The sequence below is a fragment of the Hemitrygon akajei genome, chromosome 13 (genome assembly GCF_048418815.1).
Source record: "Hemitrygon akajei chromosome 13, sHemAka1.3, whole genome shotgun sequence".
Taxonomy (NCBI): Eukaryota; Metazoa; Chordata; class Chondrichthyes; order Myliobatiformes; family Dasyatidae; genus Hemitrygon; species Hemitrygon akajei.
In genome coordinates, this window is record NC_133136.1 from 70825310 (window position 1) to 70850820 (window position 25511).

A 25511-nucleotide genomic window follows, 5' to 3' on the forward strand; every position below is an offset into this window, starting at 1 on the left:
GTACTAAAAGTCTTGTTAGCCACTCCGTCCACCTGTGATGCCATTTTTAGGCAGCTACATGTACTCCCAGATCCCTCTGTTCTATAACACTCCCCAGAGGTCTACAGTTCATTATGAAACTCCTACCCTCAGTTGTCCTCCCAAAATGCAACACCTCACACTTAACCAAATTAAACTTTAGTTGCCATTCCTAGACCCGTTTACTCAACCGATCAGTTGTGGGAGGACACAGATCCGGGTAAATTCAGATGCAGATTTTAACCAGTTATTCAGCATAGGGTTATATGCCAGAGTTGCAAATGGGATTTAACTTACACCAATTACTTAAGGTTACTAGGTTTCAATTGTTTGCTTGTGATAGATATTCCTTCCCAAAAGGCAGCAATATCCACTGGCTGAATTCTCCAATATTTTGCCACAACAGCTATTCAAGTTCAGGATTTTACATTACAGAAATGGTAGACTTCCTCGTCCTTACCTACACCACCCCCCAGACTCCACATCCAACAAGTTATCCTCCGCAACCTGCCATCTCCAAAGGCGTCCTACTACTAAAACATATCTTCACTTCCCTCCCCCGCTCCACAATTCCCTTGTCTATTCATCCCTCCCCACTAATCTCCCTCCAGGCACGTATCCCTGCAAGCAATTTAAGTGCTACACCTGCCCATACACCTCCTCCATCATCTCCATTCAGGGTGACAACATTTCACCTATAAACTACACAGGTCACCTCAGGTCACTCTACATTGATGAGGCCTGTTGTAAATTGGGGGACAATTTTGTCAGGCACCTCTACACCATCCACCACAAGTAAGACTTCCTGGTGGCCAAGCATTTTAATTCCAATTCCCATTCCCGTTCCGACATGTTGGTCCACATCCTCCTCTTGTGCCAAGATGAGGCCACCTCAGAGTGGAGGAGCAAGATCTTACATTCTGTCTTGGTACACTCCAACCTGATGGCATGAATATTGATTTCTCCTTCTGATGGCTACATTTCTACCCGCGCCCCCCCCCCCCCCCCACCCAGCCTTCCTCTATTCCCTACCCTGACCTTTTACTTATTCTCACCTGCTCATTACTTCCTACTGGGTAGCTTCCTCCACCACTTTCTCTTATGATCCACTCTCCTCTCCTATCAGATTCTTTCTTCTTCAGCCCTTGACCTTTCCCACCACCTGGCTTTACCTATCACCTTCCAGTTAACCTCTTTCCCCTACCACCCCACCCAGCTTTTTCATTCTGGCATTTTCCTCTTTCCTTCTCAGTCCTGAAGAAGGGTCTCAGTCTGAAATGTTGACTGTTTATTCATTGCCATTTATGCTGCCTGGCTTGGTGAGTTCCTCCAACATTTTGTATTTTGCTTTTGATTTCCAGGATCTGCAGACTTTTATAATTAGCAAAACTACTTTAGTTTCATACTCAAATTTTAAATACTTAAATCTTGAAGACAACAGCAGTCAATTTTTTTTTAAACATACTCAACTCAGATAGAGTAACTAACAATGGGATTTTGAAGAAGGATCACAGTATTTCATTCATTACTATTTAGACTCTCAGTTTTTAATGGTTTTCTGAATATGTTCATTTTAAATAACTTTATTTAGTACTCTGCATATGGAGGTGTGCTGTCCTAACACTATGTTCTGAAAAGGTCATGTGGGTTACTTAGTAAACAAAAAATTGCTGCTAGAACACATTTTGAAACACCAAAAGGACATAATTGAAATGACACGTGCAACATTTATGTGAAGGAAAACATTTATTAGTTATAATTGGAAGATGTCAAAACATTCGTACATGTATATAGTAATGACTGGAGATACATGGTATAGAAGTCCCACATGTGACTGAACATTCTTTAAATCTTCAGTTACACATCTAGAGGGATGAATAAGCAACATGCAGAGGTTCTGCCATACATATAAAAACTGGATAGGAAACTTGCTCCATTTGGAAAAAGAATGACAGTGGAAATATACTGTATATAGAAAATAAATGTCAATGTCAAAAAAATTAGAAAACCATTATATGTAAAGTAAATGACTATTTGGCCAGTAAAACTAATACAACTTTATGCGTCCATTTATCTTTATTGCATCCTGAGGTGCTAAGAGTAAATAAATAGAAAATACTGTAACAAAATGTGAAAGTCCTTGTGCAATGTTGGCAGTGCTGTACTAACTCTACCATTGGAGCAATAAATTTATTTTAGAAACTATGACTGGAAAACATAATTTATATTTGTACAATGATTTAACATAATTTGTGCATTGAAAGTATGCAACATTCTTATGTTTACAGACGTGCAATATTCTACCTGCCAAGCTACTAGAGTATCTATCATTCAAACTATCTCACTGGCATAGTTCTCCGGATTCTGCCCAACTCATCTGAGGAGAATTGGATGACTGCCCCAGAATCTTGAAGGAAAGATCTCAAAATTCTGTACAACAATGAAAGGTAATATCTTGGGTGGTTTAGAGAAGGGTTATTATTTTGGCATCAATTTGTGGAACAAACCAACTGGCTTACCTATGAAAAAGCCCACTGCATAAAAATATGCTGGTGACTTTAGTCATTGCAAACTAGGATTTTAACTGCCGCACATAGAGTTTAAGACATACTGTAAATCCTCCTCCAGCAAGCCCTGGAATAATAACTGATGCTATACCCAGTTTCTATTCTGTACTCCAGTAAAGTTCCTGTGGAGGATCAAGATGCAGTCCTGAAGGCCCTATCGAGCAAAATAAGAAAGATCTCTCCAACGATTCTCAGCACAGTGAACCTGGGTGGTATAATATCGATGACAGATATTGGTTTCCCTTTGCCTGTGGTCTCAATATCGTTCTGTGCTTATAGCCTCATGGACAAATGCAGCACATCTGGATGAAGGTGACTCATCTGTGGAGACATTAAAGAGTTTAATTCATTAATGATTTGAACTCATCTTCCAGTGGAAAAGTAGGACTGCTGTAGATGCTAGAGAAGCATGGAATAATTTAGATAATTCAATTGAAATTTATTAATATGGACAGAAAATGTTATTCATGTGAATTAATTACATTACAAACTCAGTTTAGCAAACTGATTAAAGTAGATATTATGAACAATGCTTTCAAACTAACTGCGCTAGGAGATGTTTTTTAAAAGAAAATAAACGCTGTATCAAACTTACCAGACTGTTCAGACTCTGAAGACATACTAAATCCCTCACGGAGTAAATTGTTGCTTTGACGATCATGTATTCAGGTCAACTAAGTTTTATTTTGATTCTGTGCTTTGATGGCTTCTTTGTTGTCCTGTGAACATTTTGTTTTTAACTGTATTCCACCTTCTCTTTTGTCATTCATTTCAGATCATTATGTGACATACAAGCTTGAACCATCAGTGGAACATTCAACATTTTATTGATATCAGATGACATAATGGCCCATTCTTGTTTTATTTAGGCTTTGTTCCGTAATGTTGAATTAATTTCAAAATAACTTTAAATATTGTAAATTATTTTACCAAAATAACTTTTTGTCCCAAATAATTCTGGTCTGAAGGTGATTTTGTTTTCAACTGAAGGGATTACAGTACACAACCTAAGTGCAAAAGTTCCTACAACACATTCCATTTCTCTCCATTCACAGGGTGAGTAGGAAATGGAGGATAATGTTCATGAAAATTCCAGATATGTTGCCCCAGCAAGAAGGACTACAATTAGAGCAATAACGCTGATAAATTCTGCAGATGCTTAAAATCCAAAGCAACACAAACAAAATGTTGGAGAAACTCAACAGGTCAACAGTATCCATGGAAATGAACAAGTAGTAGGCATTTCAAGTAAGACCCTTCTTCAGAAGCAGGTAAGAAAGGGGAAGATGCCAAAATAAATTGAGGGGAAAGGGTTTAGCCAGAAGGTGATAGGTGAAGCCAGGTGGGTTAGAAAGGTAAAGGGCTGGAAAGGAATGAATCTGTCAGGAGACTCGAGTGGACCATAGGAGAAAAGGAAGGAGGAGGAGCACTAGAGGATGTGATAGGCAGATGAGAAGCCAGAGTGGGGAACGTAAGAAGAAGGGTAGGGGAAGGAATTTTATTTTACCGTAAGGGGGAAATCAATATTCATGCCATTAGCTTGGAGGCTACCCAGACAGAATATAAGCTGTTGCTCCTCCACCTTGAGGGTGGCTTCATCATGGCAGTGAGGCCATTAGATGACATGTCGGAATGGGAAAGGCAATTGGAATTAAATTGTTTAGCCACTGGGAAGTTCCTCTTTTGGGGGTGGAGCGAAGGTGCTCGATGAAGCAGCTCCCCAATTTTTGATGGGTCTCACCAAGGTAAAGTAGGCTGCATCTGGAGCACTGGACACAATAGACAACCTCAACAGATTCACAGGCAACGAGTTGCTACACCTGGAAGGACTGTGTGGGGCCCCTGAATGGCGGAGAGGGAGCAGGCGAAGAGGCAGGTGTAGCACTTTGGCCACTTGCAGGGATAAGCATTGGGAAGGAGATTAAATTAAAGGGATTAATGGAGAAGGGATTCAAGAAAGGAATGAATCCCCTGGAAAGAGGTAAATGTGTTCAGTAGTAGCATCCCTTCAGAGATGGTGGAAGTTGCTTGGAAAAGGATGACATCTCAGATGTCCTGGAAAGGAAAGCCTCATCATGGGAACAGATGTGGTGGAGATGAAGGAACTGAGAAAAGGGAATTGCTTTTTTACAGGAGTCAGGGTGGAAAGAGGTATAGTCAAGATAGTTGTGGAAATCAGTTTTTTTTTTAAAAGGATTCCGGTCTACAGTTTGTTTCCAGAGATGGAGACAGACAGACTGAGAAAGAGAAACAAGGTGTCAGAAATGGAGCAAGTGAATTTAAAGGCACGGTGGAGGTAGGAAGCAAAGCTGATGAAATTGACAAGTTCAGAATGCAGATGCCAATGGTTGCCCCTTGAGTCTGGAGAAAGTGGAAGGAGCTGAAGAAAAAAATTGTTGAGTGTGAGTACCAATTCTACCAAATGGGGATGGTGGTGGTGGAGGGGAAATGGTTGGTTCTTTTATTGAGAAAGGCCTTTAAGGCCTTTTTGATGGGGGGATAGAAGTAGAAGGGAACTGGACAACCATGTTGAAAATGAGGCAGTCAGAGAGAGGGAACAGAAAGTTACTGAAGAGATTGAGAGCATGAGAAATGTCACAGATGTAGGTGGGAAGGAACTGTACCAATGGGGATAGAATGGAGACAAGGTATGAGGATACGAGTTCAGTGATGCAGGAGCAGTCAGAGACAATGGGCCTACCTGGACAGTCAGTTTTGTGGATCTTGGGTAGGAGGTACAAGTGAGCAGTGCAGGATAAGGAAACTATGACGCTGGTGGCAGTGAATGGGAGTTCGCCAGAGTTGATGAGATCAGTGATGGTGTAGGAGGCAGTTTTATAATGGTCCAGACTGGAGTCTTCTTTAAGAGGTAGGTATGAGGAGGAGTCTGAGAGCAGCCGCCTGACCTCAGCAAGATAGCAATCAGTGCACCACACTACTATAGCATTCGCTTTGTGTGCAGGTTTGATGGTAAAGTTGGAATTGGTGCAAAGGATGTGAAGGACAGTACGTTCTGAGTGTGTAAAGTTCAAGGAGTGAGGAATGCTGAAGTTGAGTCAGTTGATGTATTGTCAGCGATTAGAGATAAAGGTCCAGGGCAGACAGAGAACCAATGTGGGTATCCAGTGATAATTGCTAAATAATGTATTTTACCAATTATCATATGATTGACAACTGCATGAGGTGCAAGTAGGAATTCCAATTCTAAATTAAGTCTTTTCCCATCTCCACATCTGAAAATTTTAATTGGTATCTTCTATTATACTCCTACAGAATGGTAGCTTATAATGAAATTATCAAAATGTCAGAGGATGGATTCCATAACTGAAAAAGAGACTGCTTTCATACTTCAACAAATGTGAAATATTTCAATTGTTGCAATGAAATTTTCTGAGTCTTAGCTTAGAATTGCAACTATTAAATAAAATGCAAGATAGAGACAACAACTTCTGGTTGCATCTTGACGTAAACTAGGGTGTTAGAATAACAATAGAAATCGCTGGAGAATTTGGGTATGCTTAAGGAAGGTGAGTAAACTTTGAAGAAATTTGTGGTTATCAGGATGTACATTTGTAAAATGACATTAAGATGAAACACAACATATTCATACATGAAGAATTTTCACCTGGTAGAGATATTTACCTATTATCACATTAAATACTGGAATGACTTCCCACCTTCAGTACATCATGACAAGCACTGAGAGAAAGAAATAAAGCAAAATAAACGAGAAAAAAGCACAAGGCAAAGAATAGAAGATGCATAAAATAGTGACATACTGAAGCAGTTAAGTGATCAAAAAAGTGTTTACATTTTAAACAAGAATTTATGAAACACAAAAGGTGAACACAATTATTTTCTTGCACTACACTTCTTAAATTTTGCTCCTTTCAACAGATGGTTGCTTCCTTCAGTTCTGCTATAATAACAGGTTTGAAATAATTAATTGTTGAATAACCCCAAAGAGTAATATGCCAGGTTTCAGCTTTCTATACTGAAAGGCACATAACTTGCAACTGTTACTTTCCAATGGAAAGGACATGAAAGATTTTGGACTCAAAGTATAATAACAGCAACATAAACAAAATGCTTAAGGAACTCAGCAAGTCAGGCAGTAACAATGAAAATTAATAAATAGTCAATGTATTGGGATGAGATCCTTGATCAGGACTGAGAAGGAGGGGGGAAAATGCCAGAATAAGATGATGTGTGGGGGGGGGGGGGGAGAGGGAAAGGAGTACAAGCTAGAAGGTGATAGGTGAAGCCAGGTGGTGGGGGAAGTGGAAATGAAGAAAGAAGTTGGGAGGTGTTAGGTGGAAAAGATAAAGAGCTGGAGAAGAAGAAACCCAGCAGGCAAGGAGAGTGGACCATGGATGAAAGTGAAGGAGGAGGGGCACCAGAACCACCAGTATAATAACATCATCCCAGCTATGTATAATCAAAGCCTTTTATTTTTACTTCAGTTGATCCAACACTCAGTATTACATACAGATTGTCCACAAACATCATTTTTTTTAACAATACATTCTATCTACAGAATGCACTGCAGCAAGAAACCTTCAGGTTTCATCATTAGCATTTCACCAAACTATAAGATCCACCATATACGAAAACAAGTATAGACCATATAGCACAACATCATGGTCTGCATATTTTCCTCTGATACCCAACCTCCTAACACAATAGTAATTTCATGGAACTCCCAACTTATCAGTGAAGTGGGAACACCTTCAATATACATGGACTGCAGTGATTCACAAAAATGGATCAACACAATTTTGAAAACATCAATGGAGGAGGCATATATGCTGATGTTATCAGCAAAGGACACAAGTGTTTAATCAGTATTTAAGACAAATATATCTCTCTATTTATGTATAATTTTTTGGGTGTCTGTATATGGCACATACAAATTGGAAATGCTTTAATTTGAGGGGTATGGAGGACTACGATCCATGTAATGGACGATAGGTCAAGGCAGATGGGTCTAGACAGAAAAACAGTTCGGCATGGACTAGATGGGCCAGAGGACCACTTTCTGTGCCGTAGTGCTTTATGACTCTAATGTCTTACCAAGCAACAAGAAATCATTCCCTCCTCCAGATTTTTAAATCTCAAGCTTTAAAGCTTGATGCTTCTGTCCAATATAACTCAAAAGCATTATCAGGCTATTTCCCCAATGCTTGTACCTACATAATCTTCACTATTGATTTACATATCTTTTATAGTGAGCAGACTCTTATAAATTTTCTTAAACATATTGGTAGTAGGATTGTGAAAAAATTGCTAATGAAATTTATTGATATATTTTGCACACAGCTATGAGGAAAGGCAAAGAAACTCAATGGTACCACTTTAAGAGAGGTTCAAGAACACCAATGGGGCTAATATCTATTAATCTTTGAAACTAACAGAACAGACAAGTTATTGGATCGTTGGCTTTATTTTATTGCAATGGAATCAAAAGCAAAGTACAGTACTGTGCAAAAGTATATCTAGCTAGGGTACCTAAGATCTTTGCATAGTACTGTAGTAATTTTATGTATTGGACTGTACTGCTGCAAAAAAAAACAACAAATTTCATGACATATGTGCGTGATGATAAACCTGATTCTGATATGGGACTCCATTGTGAACTGAGAGTGGGAAGGTGGCATGGAGAGGGGAATCATATTTGGGTAAAGGGGAAGGAGTGGGAAGCACCAGAGAGACATTCTGTAAAGATAAATAAACCAGTTGTTTGGAATCAAATGACCTTGCCTGTGTCTCAGGGCTGGGTGTGTCTGGAACTACACCATTCCCCACCACTGGCCCTCCTTCTCTGCCACTTGTCTGACACCCAACCCGTGATGCTCCACCCATGGCGTTCCCAACATCATTTACTCCTGCCAAATGTACAAACTTGCTCCACATTGTCAAATACAGTACTGTGCAGAAGTCTTTTATGTGACCTAAGACTTTGCACAGTACTGTGCATTGCATAGTCATCAAAATATTGCACTCAAATTTCAGTGCCACCCTCAGAAAGTACATCAACAACTTTGAAAATGTATAGAAGTGTCATACCAATGACGCGTGATTTCCATTATGTGAAGAAGTTCAAGGGACTGTGACTGTTTCCTCAAAGGGGGGAGGGAGTTGGGAAGATTTAATAAAGGTCTTCAATATCATGAATCATGAATTTGGGTTAAAATGAGTATAAACTTCAGTGGTGGTTTATCCACATTTACATCAGAGAAATCAAAGATGCAAGATACCTACAGAAAACAACATTCATCATCAAAGATCTCTACCAACCAGAACTGTGCCATTTTTCACAACTACCATTGGGCAGGGAAACAGAAGACTGAAGCACCACACCATCAAGTTCAAGAACATTTACTTCCTTTCAACCATTCAGTTCTTGTTCAAAAACCAGTATCATGACAATTCAGCAATACTATGACCACTTTGTACTGAAATAGACATTATTTGTTTTCAAAGTCTAAATTCAAATTAAATTTATCATCAAAGTACATATATGTCACCATATAAAACTATGAGACGCGTTTTCTTCCGGGCATTCATAGTAAATAGAAAGAAACACCAATGGAATCAATGTAAAACCATACACGACAGAGAAGGACAAACACCTAATGTGCAAAGGACAACAAAATGTGTAAATGAAAAAAATAGAACAAAATGATAATAATGATAATAGAAATGGTGTATGAGAATAATAAATGTCGAGAAAATGAGGTTTACAGTCCTTAAAATTGAGGCCATAGGTTGTGAAATCAAGTCAGTGTTTGAGTGAGTGAAGTTATCCCTCTCCTTTAAGAGACTGATGGTTGAGGGGTAATAACTGCCCCTGAACTTGCTGGTGTGGGACTTGAGGCTCCTAATGGCAACTGCAACAATAGAGCAGGATTTGCATGGTGGCAGTTCCTGATGAATGAATTCACTATCTCTGATTCCTTGATGAAGACTGGCTCATGGACTTCCAGTTTTCTCCTCCTATAGTCAATAATCAGCTCTTTGGTTTGGCTGTCACTGAATGAGAGGTTGACTTAGTGCTCCAATTGTGTTTTTTTGTACAAAATGTGTATAATTTATGCTTTTCTAATGAATGCTGCTTATGATGCCGTCTGCCTGTGATGCTGCCACAAGTGAGTTATACATTGCACCTGTCCATATATGCATATGACAATGAACTTGACATTGACTTTGATTAGGAAAGGAATATGCTCTTACCCTAACACATTGCTGTGATCTGAAATGGATTGCCTACAAGGGTAATGGAGCTAGCTTCAGTAATAATATTCCAAAGGAAATTAGATAAATACTTGAGGAGAATCATTTACAGTGCCTTGAGGAAGAAGCAGGAGAATGGATTAATTGAATAACTATCAAAGAACCGTCACAGGTTTGTTGGATGAAATAATCTCCTCCTGGGGTTTTTAATTCTGTGATCACATGATATCCGCAGTAAAATCATTTTTGGGAAAAACATTGTGATGAGAATGACAGCATAATATAATTGTAGACTTACTTTATGGCAGCTTTTACTTGTTGCAAACTATGTAAAAGTAAATTTCTTTGCCAGCACATTCATTCACTTAACCACTTTAACTGTAAAAATGCAAAGCCAGTGAAACAAAATCCTTGATCACTTAAAGTTCCTAAATTTAAAAAGTACGTTGGCTTGAGAGCATAATTTAATGTTTAATGATGCTGCTCTGGTTCTCTTAAATGGGAAGCGGGGTTGGATGGAGGCCAGGAAACATTCTACCATGCCAGAGAAAACAACCCAAGTTTGCCCAACCTCTCCAAATCGCACATGATCTATACTCCATGCCGCATCCTGGTAAATCTCTAATGCACTTTCTCTAAATCCCCTACATGCTTCCCAAAATGAGGCAACCAGAACTGAATTAAATACTTCAGATGTGGCTGAACTGGAGTTTTAGAAAGCTGCATCATAGCTTCCCGATTCTTGAACTCAGTTCCGCTATTAACATCGGTAAGTATGCCATATGCCTTCTTTATTGTCATAACAACTCGTGTGTGGCCACTTTCTGGAAGCTATAGACTTGGACCGCAAGATCCCTCTGCACATCAACACCATCAAGGGTCTTACCATTAGAATTATAATGTCTCTTTACATTCGTCCACCTAAAGTGCAACACTTCACACTTGAACATTTTGAACTCCACTGCCAATTTTCCACTGCTACTGATGTATATCCCACTGTATCCCTTGTCAGTCTTCTATGCTATCCACAACACCTCCTTAACCCACTTCCCTAAATGATCATGATCCCCACGTAATCTACAATAACCTTATTCATTGTTAACACCTGATCCACAAGCTTACTGATCAAGCTTTGTGTATTAGTATTTAAATTACTATAAGTTATTATAAACAACACATAACAAAGGGTCCCAATGCTGACCTGCACCACACAACTAATCACTAGCCTCCATTCCAAGAAATAAACAACTACCACCTTCTGCTTCCAATCTCCAACCCAATCTTGAATTAACCTAGTTAGCTCTCCCTGGATTCTATGGGATCTAATATTTGAGACCAACCTATCATTTAAGATTCTACTCAGTGGCCACTTTATTAGGTACAACTGCTCATTAATGCAAATATCTAATCAGCCAATCATGTTGCAGCAACTCAATGCATAAAAGAATGCAGGTATGTCTAAGAGATTTAATTGTTGTTCAAACCAAACTCACAATGGGGGAAGAACCGTGATCTAAGTGATTTTGACTGTGGTATGATTGTTAGCACCAGACAGGTTTTGAGAATCTCCGAAACTGCTGATCTCCTGGGATTTTCACACACAACAGTCTCAAAAGAGTTCAGAGGATGGGGCGAAAAACAAAAAGAAAAATTTCAGTATGCAGCAGTTCTGTAGTGAAAATGTCTTGCTAATGAGAAAAGTCAGAGGAGAATGACCCAAATGGTACCAGCTGACAGGAAGGTGACAGAAACTTAAATAAGGACGCATTACAACAGTAGTGTGCAGAAGAGCATCTCTGAACACCCAACACGTCGAACCATGAAGTGAACGGGCTACAACAGCAGAAGACCATGAGCATACACTCAGTGGCCACCTTATAAGGTACAGGAGATTCCAAATAAATTGGCCACTGAGTGCATATCTAAAATAAAATTGCACAAGTCCAGTAAGGGGAAAGAAGCAAATAGATATGGGTATTTTATTATTTAATATGTTTCTTAAAGGATACAGAATATTTAAGTGAGCTTGGTGGTACCATTGCCTGCATTGCAACAGAAATCTTCGCACAGCAGCTGTCCTTTGCAGGACAGAGGTATCTACAAAAGCACTTGTACATCATTTTAGAGTACCATACTGTGAAAGGGATTGTAATGTTATGATTATAGCAGTGGTATTTCCTGGCTTTGTTTCCCAAGTGAGAAGTCTGTTTGTCTGCTCATTACCAAAAATTCAGCTCAGATGATGCAAAATTATGACCAATACTCCACATTTCAGATATATATCTCTGAAAGGTGAAGTTTACTAATGAACATTAGTAAACATTTACTGTATGAACATTACTCTTAAACCTTTGAGAATTATTTTACGATCTCTTATTGTCCCAAATCATTTTACATCAAAGAATTTGCCATTAGAAAGGTTATTATGTGTTTATTTTTATAAAGATTTAATGTATCAACTTCAAGGACCCTTAAATTAACTAAATACTTGTTTGTTCTTTCAGATAAAATGTTAAGGAGAGGTTTTGACTGCCTGTTTTCAGAGACATCATAACACTCTTCAAAGAGAGTCAGCATATTCTCCAGATGTTCTGGCCTGCATCAATTCCTTCCAACAGAATCATTAAAAACAGCAACAAATCTTTCAGCTTAATTGCTATGTATGGAGTTTGATGTCAACAAATTTGCTGCTCTGTTTCTCAGCCGAAAACCAGTGACTGCTCTGTTTTGCAGTCTCGGGGCACATCTTTTAAATACAAAAGAAAATGTGAGCTTTTCTTGAGTTTTCTGTTAATTGTAGTATATTCATCAATTGATTTTTGATTTACTGATAAACAATTAATAAAGCAGGATATTTAGCTCAAATTAAAATAGTGTGACTATTTTAAGATTCAAAAGTCAAAATGTGAACTTCAATAATTGTAGATAATTTGGTCCAATTCAAATACTACAGTTAGCAAAATGTTACCAGTGTCAGTGTTAGTATCATTCTTTCTGGCAGTTGTGCACATAAATATAAGATATAAATCTTGAATCCAAAGTGGAGATTTATGAGCCAATTTTAAAGGGGAAAAAGATGCAAAGATGCCCAATTTTTGACAGTAATGCTTTGTAGGCAAGGATCATCTAAAACATGGGATATATAGATGGTGCATTGTTATCAATGTTAAGGACTGTTAACTAACACATAACCAATAATCCCACACAAATATTAAGAAAGAATGGACTCCTCACATGAAATGAGCTGTGCAAAGAGATGCTGGCACAATTGTTATTCCAAACTTTTCCAAAAGTTTATGTGAACTAAGAATAGCTCTCTGTGCTGAATATGATTATTTTATCTGAGCACAGGTGACACTAATTATCCAAGACACCGCTGATAATTGGAGCTTACCATATATAAATACAAAGGGCTGGGATGCATTTTGATTTATCAATTAATGTTTAATTATGGAATATTCTACAGCAAGGTTGTATCTCAACAAAATGTCGAATGATTCATGCTACAAAATAGCATATTAAAATTTCAATTATTTTTTCACAAGAATGCAATTCCACAAAAGGGACAAATTTGCTTACTTTGTCAAATAATGGACATGTTTTTCATTTGCTGTAACAACAATTAGTGATGAGTTGTGATCAACTGCATTTTAGAGGAAGGATACAAATAGTAATAGACAACCAGTTAAAATTAATAACTCATCATGTAATTTGCCATCTTAGTACTCTTTTCTGTCAAGTCAAATTCCTTGATGAACTGGGATATTCTGCATTATTTTCTTCAGAAATAAATTCTGATTAATTTGTTCACATTTTTGCTTTTTTTATAACATACGTTGTTTTGTGAACAGCATCTTTAGCTGTTGATAATAATGCAAGAAGTAATTATATTATTCAATTCATGGGCAATAACCTTTCTACAGATATTGCCCTCAATATAATGAACCTCTGTCAGGATTAAAGCAGAAACCTACCAATATCAGTTGAGTATTTAACATTAGAAAAATCTTTACCAATATCAGAAATTAAATATTGACTGACTGGAGTAGTGTGACATCATCCAATCGCATATTATTTTCACAAATTTGAGATTTTATTATAGATTTTGAAAAGAAATCCTGATATGAGTGTTTCAAGACAATTGCACATTATATTGAATAGTATGTAATTCTGATTTATGAATCTGCATTGTTTAATGTTGGTTAAAGGAGAATGAAATAATTGTTACTCCAGATCTGATGCAGCACAAAAAATACAATAAGGAACACAATAATAAAAAAAACATAATAAATATAAATACATCAGATAGCTAAATAACATAGATTGATTGGATGCCCATAAAGTGATGAGAGCCACACATGTGTCTGTATGTAAAGTGATATGGTAAGAAAGTAGTGATGGTGAGGGTGGGGGAATGTGGAGGGATAGGATTAATGGGTGGACATGCTGATCAGCCTTATTGCTTGGGGAAAGTAACTGTTTCTGAGGCTTGTGGCCCCGGTCTGGATGTTACGTAGCCTCTTCCCTGATGGAAATGGGACTAATAGTCCATGAAATGGATGGGTAGGATACTCCATGCTGTTACTAGCCCTTTCCCAACACATTTCTGTATTTATGTCCTCAACTGGGGAGGAGGGAGGCAGGCTGTTTTGTGTATTTAATATTTTAGTAACATTTAAGTAATATTGTAAATATATTGTTTAATTAAGCAGTCTTCATTTTTTACATTGTTCATTACTGGTTATATGCAAAGGTATGTGAATGCTATACATTATTATGCCACTATATCTTAAGTGCATGTATTGCTAAAGTAAAACAAATCTAGGCACATTATCCCCAGCTCCATGTTTTCCTTTTGATTAGTTTTATGTTTTGGAATCACAAAACATAACAACATTGACGAGTAAAACAACTACCAATCTGTTGAAGCACTACAAGACATTTGAGTTTAAAAAAAGTGCAACATGCTTTCTTCACAAGAGGAGAGAAATAGCTGAGTGAAGAAAACACACTGCATATGTCTCTTTGGAACAAGAGAAACGGTCAAGTCAAAAAGGTAGAAATTGGACAATATTCATGGGTTCATAAGCAGTGAGTCAGGGTGATAACAATAATAATAACTGATAAAAACACAGAAATGACTGGCCACATCGGAAAGACAAATGTTCAATTGCACAAAATATAACTGGGTGATGTATACTAAGCAAACTGAGCAGAGCTTCGAAGCAAAAGAAGAGGCCAATGAGAAAAAAGTATCAGTTTTGCTGAGTGTAATACAACTCAGAACATAGAACACAGAAATCTACAGCAATTACAGGTCCTTCGGCCCATAATGTTGTACCAGCCATGTAACCTACTCTAGAAACTGCCTAGAATTTCCCTAGTGCATAGCCCTCTATTTTTCTAAGCTCCATGTACCTCTCTAAGAGTCTCTTAAAAGACCCTATTGTATCCACTTCCACCACCACTACCAGCAGTGCACCCCAAGCACTCACCACTCTGTGTGTGAAAAACATACCCCTGACATCCCCTCAGTACCTATTTGTTGTCTGAGCATTGCCAGTTCATGATGGGCTTAATGATGCAGTGAGAGATTGTGGAATCTTACAAGAAAGCATTTTAAAATGGTTCCTAACTCAACTCACGTTTAAAACAGCGGATGAAATCACTGTATCAAAGGAAACAGCAGATAGAGACACAACAGGTGCAGACAGAAATGAAAGTGAGCATGAACAAAATTGCAACATCTAAACAGAAACCTGGCTGGATAAATGAGTAGAAGAGGCTCACATACACAAGACCAGCGCAGGTTTAAAAGTAAAACTTGCAGAAAATACCACAAAGTAGGACACACACACACAGAAACAATCATGTGGGGCAGACATAAATAAATGGACTGCACTGGAAAAGAAAAAAAGATAAAAAAGTCAATTTGCAGTTTCATAAAGAACACAAATCTGTGTCCTGTTGAAGAAAAATCTTACAATGAGGAGTGTAACATGGGACTAGGTAGCCTTGAGATTTATAGTGTGAAAACTAACAATAGACAAGCAACAACACACATGAAATGCTGGTGGAACACAGCAGGCCAAGCAGCATCTACAGGGAGAAGCGCTGGTGATGTTTCGGGCCGAGACCCTTCGTCAGGACAAGCAATATAGCTTACACCAGAAGTGAACAACAAAGTAATTAAAATGGAATTCAACACTGACTTGACAGTTTCAATCATTCCACAAAATGAGTTTGAATGGCATTTCAAAGATACAAAAGTGAAGCCTGTAGATATCCAACTAAGAACTGGACTTTTCTCCAGTATAACTCCTGTGGGAATGACATTCATAATAATGAAATACAACAACAAACAAGCCACATTGGACTTGAATGTGATAAGAACAGGAAGTGGGTCATTGTGGGGTCATGATTGGCTGAGATACCTACAACTTGATTGGAGATCCATCCACCACTTGCATGCCAAATCACCTGCAACTGATTCAACTGAAAGTGAATTAAGAAAGGTATTGTTGATGCCACAGCAGTGTTCAAGGACGACACTTGAAACCTCAAGAATATCAAGGAAAAATTAGTGTTAAATGAAGATGGCACACACAAGCTTTAAAAAGCCTGTCCATTTCCTTATGCTATCCATGATAAAGTAGTCAATGAGTCAGATCACTTTGAAAAATGAAGGGATTTTTTTCCAAGTTTGGGTGATCCCAGTAGTCAATAACAATGGGCCTGTCAGGATCTGTGTTGATTTTAAGGTCACCGTCAACCCAATACTGAAAGTAGATTACTACACTCTGCCCAAGATAGAGGGTATCTCTGCAAACCTTTCTGGAGGGAAACACTTCAGCAAAGTGGACTTACCCATAGATGGAGATAGAAGAACAGTCCAAAATGTTTCTCACCATAAACACTCACAAAGAGCTTTCTCACTATAATAAGCTTATTTTTAGAGCAGCATCTACACCTGTACTCTGGCAGAAAGCTATGGAGCAGGTGCTACAAGATTGCCCAAGCACTCAGTATGACCTGTGTGACATCAGTGTTACCAGTGAGGAGGACAAGGAACATCTCCAAAACCTCAAGTAGCTGCTAAAAAGGTTAGAAGATTATGGGCAATAAGTGTGCTTTTCTTCCAATTAGTTTTATTTTGAGTTACAAACATAACAAGCTGGTGCCGGTGAACGGGTTGTGCAGTTTTGACTACCCATCGTAGAGCTTTCTGTCCACTGCGGTTCAGTTTCCATACCATGCAGTGATGTAGCATATTAGGACGCTCTCTGCTGTGTAAATATAGAAGTATGCAAGTATGAAAGTGCATAATCCAGCTCTTTTCAGCCTCCGCTGAAAGTGGAGGCATTGGCGAGCTTTCCTGATTGTGTAGTAATTTGTCAGTTTCTTCATTGGGTTCTGAGATCCAAGGAGTGCCTGAAGAATATTAGCTGGCTTGCCATAATTCCAAAAATTATCGTCAACTGTATACATTATCCAAAACATTCCAATATATTGTCACATTACGTTGTTCATATCTTGCGAACAGTCAGTAATTGCATTGAAAACAATGCATGTTAAAGCTATTAACTGAAGCATACCTACTAATTTTGCAAATCATTGGCATAATTACTATATGTTCCTTTAACAATCATTTGAAATATTGAGTTTGCCTTGGAGCTAATTTTACTCTCTCCAAGTTACAGCTTGACACCTTTCCAATATAACTTCAATTATAAAAGAAGCATGCATTTCACTGCACAACAAAATTCTTATTTATAAGAAATCATTTTAACACTATCAGGCATTCTTTTGTGTAAATTCTATTGAAAATAGATGGGATTTATAAGTGATTTTAGTCAAATATTTAGAACATCCACTTCATAGGGATAAGCAATTGAATATTCAATTCAGAACAATTAATAAAAATCCTAGATAAAGGAATGTTGAAGAATTGAAAATAAAGCATTATTATAACTAAATACCTATAGGAGTCTTAAAATAAAGTAAAATCTTTTCATAATAATATACAGCAGATTCCGATTAATTGGGCCATCAGTTAATCAGCGTAGCTGCTTATTTAGCATAACTCTTAAAGAACAAAAAAAAAGAAAAAATAGTTGAGATTCCCTTTGTTTATTTAGAACTCTACAGTACTGTACGAAAGTCATAGGCAGTCTATATTTTTATATGATTTCAGATGGTATAGCCTTCACACAGCTCTGATTGCAATATCACTGAGGCTGTCTGGGATTACCTGGAGAGATAGAAGCAAGCTAAACAGTCAAAGACGGCAGAAGAACTATGACAAGTTCTCCAAGATGCTTGGAACAACTTCACAGTTGATTTTGTTATAAAACCTAAAAGAATTGATGCTTTTTTAAAGGCAAAGAGTGGTCACACCAAATATTGATTTGATTAAGTTTTTTTCATTGTTTACTGCTCTTTATAATAATTTTATTGTTATTTAGAAACTTTTAATTCATTATTTAAGAACTCATCTTTGCTTTACAGGATTTTTTTTATATGTGCCTAAGACTTTTGCACAATATAGTACATTATGTCACTTAATTGGGACAGCAAGCTGTTTCTAACTAGCACCAATCGCGTTCACTTGTGTGGCTGTTAGACACTACCGTTCTTAGAGCAAAGTTTTTAAATAGTTTCACTTGTGTATGTTTGTGTTCAAAAAGCAGTGATGGCTGTCATTGATAGCTGACAAGAAATAGGACCCCAGACAATTCAGAACTGTTCAACTTACTGCGGTTTCAAGCTTTCAGACTCAGAGATGCCAGAAACCACCGAGAGTGAAAATGAAATGATTTTACTACTTCAACAAGTTAGGACTATGAAGAATTTGAAGGCATCACCAATCATATTGAATGTTACAATGAAAATGAAGATTTGGAGGATACCAGCTTCAACAGCATTCTATGAAGGCAGTTCATTATTTACACAAGTTGTCTATGCTGACTTTGGTCATTTACAGTCAATCAAAAGAATGCACCAGTGTACACTGGATGCATTACTCTATCAATAACTATTGGGAACTAATATACAACTTTATAGTACTGTAGTGCTATTGGTCATTTCCAATTTTTTCTGTATTTAATTTAAATATATAGCTTGGTATTTAGTTAAATGATAGTTTGTCATTTTTATACCTTTATTAACTATTTCCATGAAACTTTGGCTAATTGTGACGGCAATTTAACTGGGCCAAAATGTACTGGTCTGGATATGTTCATAATAACCGTAATCCACTGTATATGAAACAAGTTAAACCTTTAGATTTTGTTTTATTCCACTGGCCTAGATCGAACAAAGACTGTTTATGAGCACCTTGCATCTTTATTGTTATTTCAATCAGTGAAACATTTGGCAAAGAAGTCATAGATTCACAAAGTCATAGAGTTGTAGAGAATAGAACTATGTCCTTATCAACCATTTTTCCATAACATCACAAGGCAGAGAAGTCCATCGAGTCTGCTCTGCCATTCCATCATAGCTGATTTATTATCCCTCTCAAACCCTTTCTCCTGCCTTCTTCCCATATCCTTTGAAGCCCTTACAAATCAAAAGCCTATCAATCTTTGCTTTAAATATACCCAATGACTTGGCCTCCACAGCCATGTCTGGCAATGAATTCCACAGATTCAACATTCTCCTGCTGAAGAAATTTATCTTCATCTCTGTTCTAAATGCAGGTCTTTCTATTCTGAAGCTGTGCTCTCTGATCCTAGACTCTGTCACTATTGAAAACATCCTCTCCATGTCCACTCTATCCATATCTTTCAATATTCAATGGGGTTCAGTGAGACCTCCACTCCCATCACTCTTCTAAATTCCAGTGAAAACAAGACCAAAGACAGCAAATGTTCCTCATACATTAATCCTTTCATTCCCAGGCTCATTCTTGTAAATCCTCTCCAACAAAGAACAAGGTTTATAAGACCTAGTTACAAGGTCTAAAACTACCCACGATACTCAAAATGTGTTTTGACCAGTGTCTTATAAAGCCTCAGCATTACATCCTTGCTTTTATACTCTACCCCTTTAGAAATGAATGCTAACATTTCATTTGCCTTCCTTCCTATCAAGTCAACCTCTAGTTAACATCTAAGGAATCCTGCACTAGTACTCCCAAGTGCCTTTGCATCTCTGATGTCTGAATTTGCTCCCCATTTAGAGAATAGTCTACACCTTTATTCCTTCTACCAAAGTAGAAGACTTATCTGTCTACACTAATACCATTTCCCTAAATTAGGTCCATATCATTCTATGTTCTGCATTTTCAAGCAACTATTTAAATGTCTGAAACAAAGCGATTATATTTGATTTCAGCAACCTCATCTAGCAATGAGTTCAAGATATCATCATCTGTCTGTGTGAAAAGTCTTCCCCTCAAATATCCTTTAAAATTCCTTCCTCTCACTTTAACATATGTCCTCTAACTTTAGATATTTTGGGGAAAAGGTTCTAATTCCTCTCTTTATGTCTCCTGTAATTTTCTATAGCTCTCTCAGCCTCCTTTGATAAAATAAAGCAATAAGCACAGCCATAACTAAAGTTGTCCAATTTAAACAATATTGTACTGAATCTCCTCTGTACTCTCTCCAGTGCAGCCATATGCTTCCTATCATATGTCAACCAGAATTGTACACCGTATTCCAAGTGAGTTCAAATAAGTGTTGCAAAGTTGCAGCATAAAATCCTAACTTCTACATTCTATGCCCTGAACATTGAGGCAAGCATGCCACGTACCATTTTCACCACCCCAGCTACCTGTGTTGCCACTTCTAGGGTACAATGAACTTCAAACCAAGGCCTCTCTGTTCATTGACATTCCTATCATTTACTTTGCTACCTCTATTGAACTCTCCAATCTGCTTCACCTCATATTGTCAGGGTTTAAGATAGCAGCGTGGAGTAGGCCCTTCCAGCCATTTGAGCCAGGTCGCCCCAGCCACCCCCCAACAAACCCAATTAACCTACCCTAAACATGGAACAATTCACAGTGACCAATTATCCTGCCCCTTACATCTTTGGATAGAGGGCCCAGAGAAAACCCATGCATTCCACTGTAAGGACATAGAGACTCTTTACTGAATGGCCCTGGAATTGATCTCCGAACTCCAGAGTGCCCCGAGCTGTAATAGCATCATGTTAACCACCACGCTACTGTGACACTCGATTAAATACCACCTACCAATGCTTTGCTCAACTTCCCATCTGCTCCATATCCCACTCACTCTTTAGACAACCTTCCGCACTATCCACACCACACAAATGTGTATTCCACAATCTTACTAAGCATACCTCCTCCATCCAATCCAGGTTATTAATAGGTATCACTAACAACAAGGATCCCAGCATCAAACCCTGTGTACAGTACAGCTTCACTGACTTCCAATTAGAAAAGGATCCCTCTGCCTCCTATACCAAGACAATGTTGGATCTAATTAACCAGTTTGCCTTGGATTCAATGTGCTTTGTCCCTGTTTGCTTGACCCTTTGCATTTTTCTTCAGCTCCATTATATTAAGTTTACTTTGTTGCATCACACTTTCCTGCTTCTACTATGTTGGCTTGTCTCTAGTACTAGAGAATCACAATGTAATTATGGATGGAGATGCTGGTCCAACCCAACTTCACGTGTAGAATGTATCTTCCGTGTCTCACTGATCAAAAGTGAATATAATACTCAATATGTTTTCTTATCCATGCCCCTCACTATTTCATCAAAAGCTATTTGAACTTTAAATCCACATTACTTAGAAATGATACATGCTAGATTCAAATAAAACTTCGAGGTGTTTTCTGCTCTTCATCCTAAACTATCATAACCTAATTAGTGAGCATGCTTTATTCCTTTTTCACAGTTCTGTAAACATTCACTTGCAATTTGCAAATTTATACATACTGGATAACATTCTGGTTTTTTTGCCTAAATTTTACATTTTTCTTTTGCAATGTTCACTTAAAAATTGAATGTTTCCTTCTCAAACATACTTTTCACAGCTAAATGGGGGTTTTCATAAAATTAATTAAGAATCATTGAATTTAACCAAATATGTTGGCACTTCTCTTTCTAGTTGTCTGGACTATATTCTAAATGTGACAGTATTTTTTTCAAGAAAACTTCAATAAAGAATGATTAGTTCAAGGTGCAGTACATTGCAAGGCTGGAGAAAAGCGGAAAAGCAAGGTAAACCAGGTAACAATGATTAAGCAACACCAATCGTATTTCTTAAATACTTGAGGATTATTGGAGAATATAAGATTGACAGATACTGTTTCATGGAAAAGCAAATGTTATTAGCAGAAATACAATACATTTCAATGTCACATCTAACACACAAACAGATAATGTTCTTCAGTTAATCTTTGATAAGACTTTTCTGAGGACTAATTCAACAATAAATTTCATCTTATCAAGAGCTCTACTAAACTGATAAACACACATCATGACAACCCAGAAGTAATCTTTAAATTACATATGTAAATGATACTCTGATAGATGTTCTGCCCAGTTTCTTCTCTGGCAATTTCAATAAGATGTAATATTAATCTAATATTATTTCTAATACAAACACGTCTGGAAGATTGTCACCTTTTAATACTTCAGCATATGTATAAAATTTACAGATCATGTGTACATGATTTTATTTTGTTGTTTTAATTTTTTGACACAAAGCTTCACAATCTTATTTTTTAAATATTATATGAACATTCATCAAATGCATTCTATAAATTAAACCATACTTAATTTATATTTATTGAACTAAATGGCAATGTGTGTGATTATTGCAACAAATGTCACAGTAAGCATGCCAAGATGGAAAAACATGAAATGTACAAATTCACCTGACTAATCAAGAGAAAAAAACTGAAACATAACAAGCACTGAAACTAGAAGAGGAGCAGACTAAAAATGCTTTACTAACCTAAGGTGTTAATTTCATAATCCTACTATAAACCTTGTGCTGTTATTTGATAGTTTGTTTTGTTGCTCACGGTGAGTCAGTATAATATTACACTCAGTGTTTACATGATACTGATAGCTGATGAAACCAAACAGTGCACATATTGGTGCCGATTCTGTTACAAATCTTAACTTACAGCATCAGACTATATAGTGAATCGGTCTGGTATTCACATTTTATGTGTCAAACCAACACATTATTTTAATTTTTTTTTCAAAATTGTTATTACACACTTTATCAGGGATTAACTAACCCATGATCCTCCTGAGCACTCAGCTGCTGATATGTATATATTTTTGATATCAATGACTCAGTACTGTGTACAACACTAACTGAACCTCAATTATTTTTGATAATCTGGCATTGAAAACATTAAGTCCCTAAAAGTGAAAACATGCATACATGCCTCATGTTTCTGGATCCATGTCAGATGGGAAAATGTAATCAGCTAATAGGGCAAATAGAAAATAAGAGTAAGGGAAGAAGTAAATTTGGAATAGCCAAGGACAGAGTTTGTATACAATCAGAAATAATGAGAGGAAAGAACAAAAAGGGAATAAAAAGTTGAAACAGTGATTGAAAGAAAATAGGGAGACAAGACAATTGACTTAAGGAAAAAAAAACACTCAGAAAAGGAAGGACCCAAAAATAGTATTGGGCATGGAAAAATGGATCTATAACAGTAAGGAGGAAAAGATCAAATGTTCACAAATGAAATTACCAAATAATCCTTGAAGGATTTTAACATTCCTAAGTTTAATTCAACTGCAGAATTTTTAATCATCCTACAAAATGTAGCAACATGAACCACCTAGTAAATTTTAAAAGTCTACTTAGTGAAGCAATCAGTAAACTTTATGTTTTGAGTTATCAATATCTTGGAAATATTTTGCTTCAAAATTTACAAAGGCTAAATTGCGTGTGTCAGGAAGTTGACTCATCTCCACATGCAATACTAATTAAAAGCTTCCAGGGAAGTATCAGAGGAGTTTAAATGATTCACAAATCATTTTGAAACCCACAATCAAAATAATGATCATTATCCTTTTCCTGCATGCCACTGTAATTACAACTGATGAAAGCTGCTGAAACCAAACAAGGTACACATTGGTGCTAACTTTTATTTTACAGCATCAAGCTGAGCAGTGATATAGATCTATTTTGAAGTTTAAAATCCACAGTTATCAAGAATTTTTAATCAAAATAGTGAAAATTTCTGAAGTTGAATTTGGGCATGCCTGGGGAGAAGAAAATCCAAAATATTGTCAAAGCTTGTGCAATAGCATTAAACATAATGCAAAATTTCCAAAACTTATTTCAAGAGAACATTTCAAGACAATCTGCAAATATTGACATCGAAGAGAAATGCCAAATATGAACATATTGTGGCATTCAGTTTAGAATTGTTACATATGTAGGAAAGTATAATAACATAAACTATAAAATTATGACACAGCAAATAATAGTAAAGTGCAATTATGTAAATATACACTATATAATTTCTGCATAATTGTGTTAAAGGTAGAGTGTTTGTTACAGTTTTCTAAGATACAACTTTATTCCAATATTTCAATTTCCAGATATAATCTCAGCAACTTGTGCCTGTAAACATTATCAAACAATAATTGTTGGTCTTTGATGCAAGTTAATTTCTGTTCACTCCTACATCCAAAATAGAACTGCATGTCACTCGGTGCAACTTACTTTTGTGGAAATGTTAATATTATCAGTTCCTAATTTTTTTAAAAAATTGATTTAAGTGAGTGGAACAGAATAACGGAAGTTGTTGTCCAACTGTGCTGCATACACTTCAGGTGTTGGAGCCTTTATGAATATATTTCACAGATTTCACCTTTATCTGGATGCTCCCAAAAATGAAGCTAAGCCAAATGTGTAGATAATCAGCTATAACTATAATGTTCTGCAGCACATACATAATAATACAACTACTGTACATTTAGTCAGATGACTAATAAACTTACATACAAACTGTCTATATCTGCGTCCAGCTAGAATTTATTTCTCAAACTATGTCCCTGTGACTTGTTTAAAACTGTGGAACCAAACTGATTCCAAAGGGAACATTGGTATGATGTTTGAAATTTAAATTAGATGAGTTCATTAAAGAAAATGATCTAATCCATACACAAGAAGATTGATCTCATGCAGTATACATTGCCTGCTAAGACAACAATGTCATAATAGGAGTCAATCCATTCATTGCTTTCTGGTAATGTCACAGAAAGTCATTTACTTCAGCTAAGCAAATAATACCAGGTGTTCCTCAAACTAATATTGCATTTCAAGCAATTCAGCTATTCTTTAAGTTTTTTTTAAAGATCAACATTAATAACTAAGCAGAGGGACTGATCCCTTTCAATGCATCCATATACAAACAAATCTCTTAAATTTGGAGTTGAGTATTTAAGTTTCATCCAGCAAATGTAAAAACATTGTAATGAGGAATAGAACTATTGATACTCAATGATCATTATCATGGAATATCTGTCTTTCAGCATTTTCTGCGAAACTACAAGGGCTCCAAAAATGATTAAGTAAGATTTACAAATAACATTGTTTTTTATTAATCAATGCTAGAAATACTAAGGTCAATGCTGTTGTATAAACATTATTGATTCCTGCCACCAGGTTTGAAATTTATCACTATATTGTTTAGTCAAAATGAGCCTCAAATTCCATTAGTTCTTCCCTGA

At 36.9% G+C, this 25511-nt stretch overlaps 1 protein-coding gene across 4 annotated transcripts in view; it reads right to left on the minus strand.

Annotated features, from left to right (window-relative positions):
* The window catches only part of pcdh7b (protocadherin 7b), a 398237-nt gene that overhangs the window by 354262 nt on the left and 18464 nt on the right, over positions 1-25511 (minus strand). The window contains exons 2-3 of one of the 4 annotated variants that reach the window (XM_073064866.1): positions 6228-6284; positions 1746-2906 (exon numbers count right to left, since the gene is read on the minus strand). The exons of 2 other annotated variants lie outside the window; for them this stretch is intronic. In XM_073064866.1, coding sequence (XP_072920967.1) covers positions 6273-6284 — 12 coding nt within the window. In that variant the 3' untranslated portion in view covers positions 1746-2906; positions 6228-6272. Of the gene's footprint in view, positions 1-1745; positions 2907-6227; positions 6285-25511 lie in introns of those variants that run through there. One more of the 4 variants, XM_073064864.1, reaches the window with a different exon arrangement.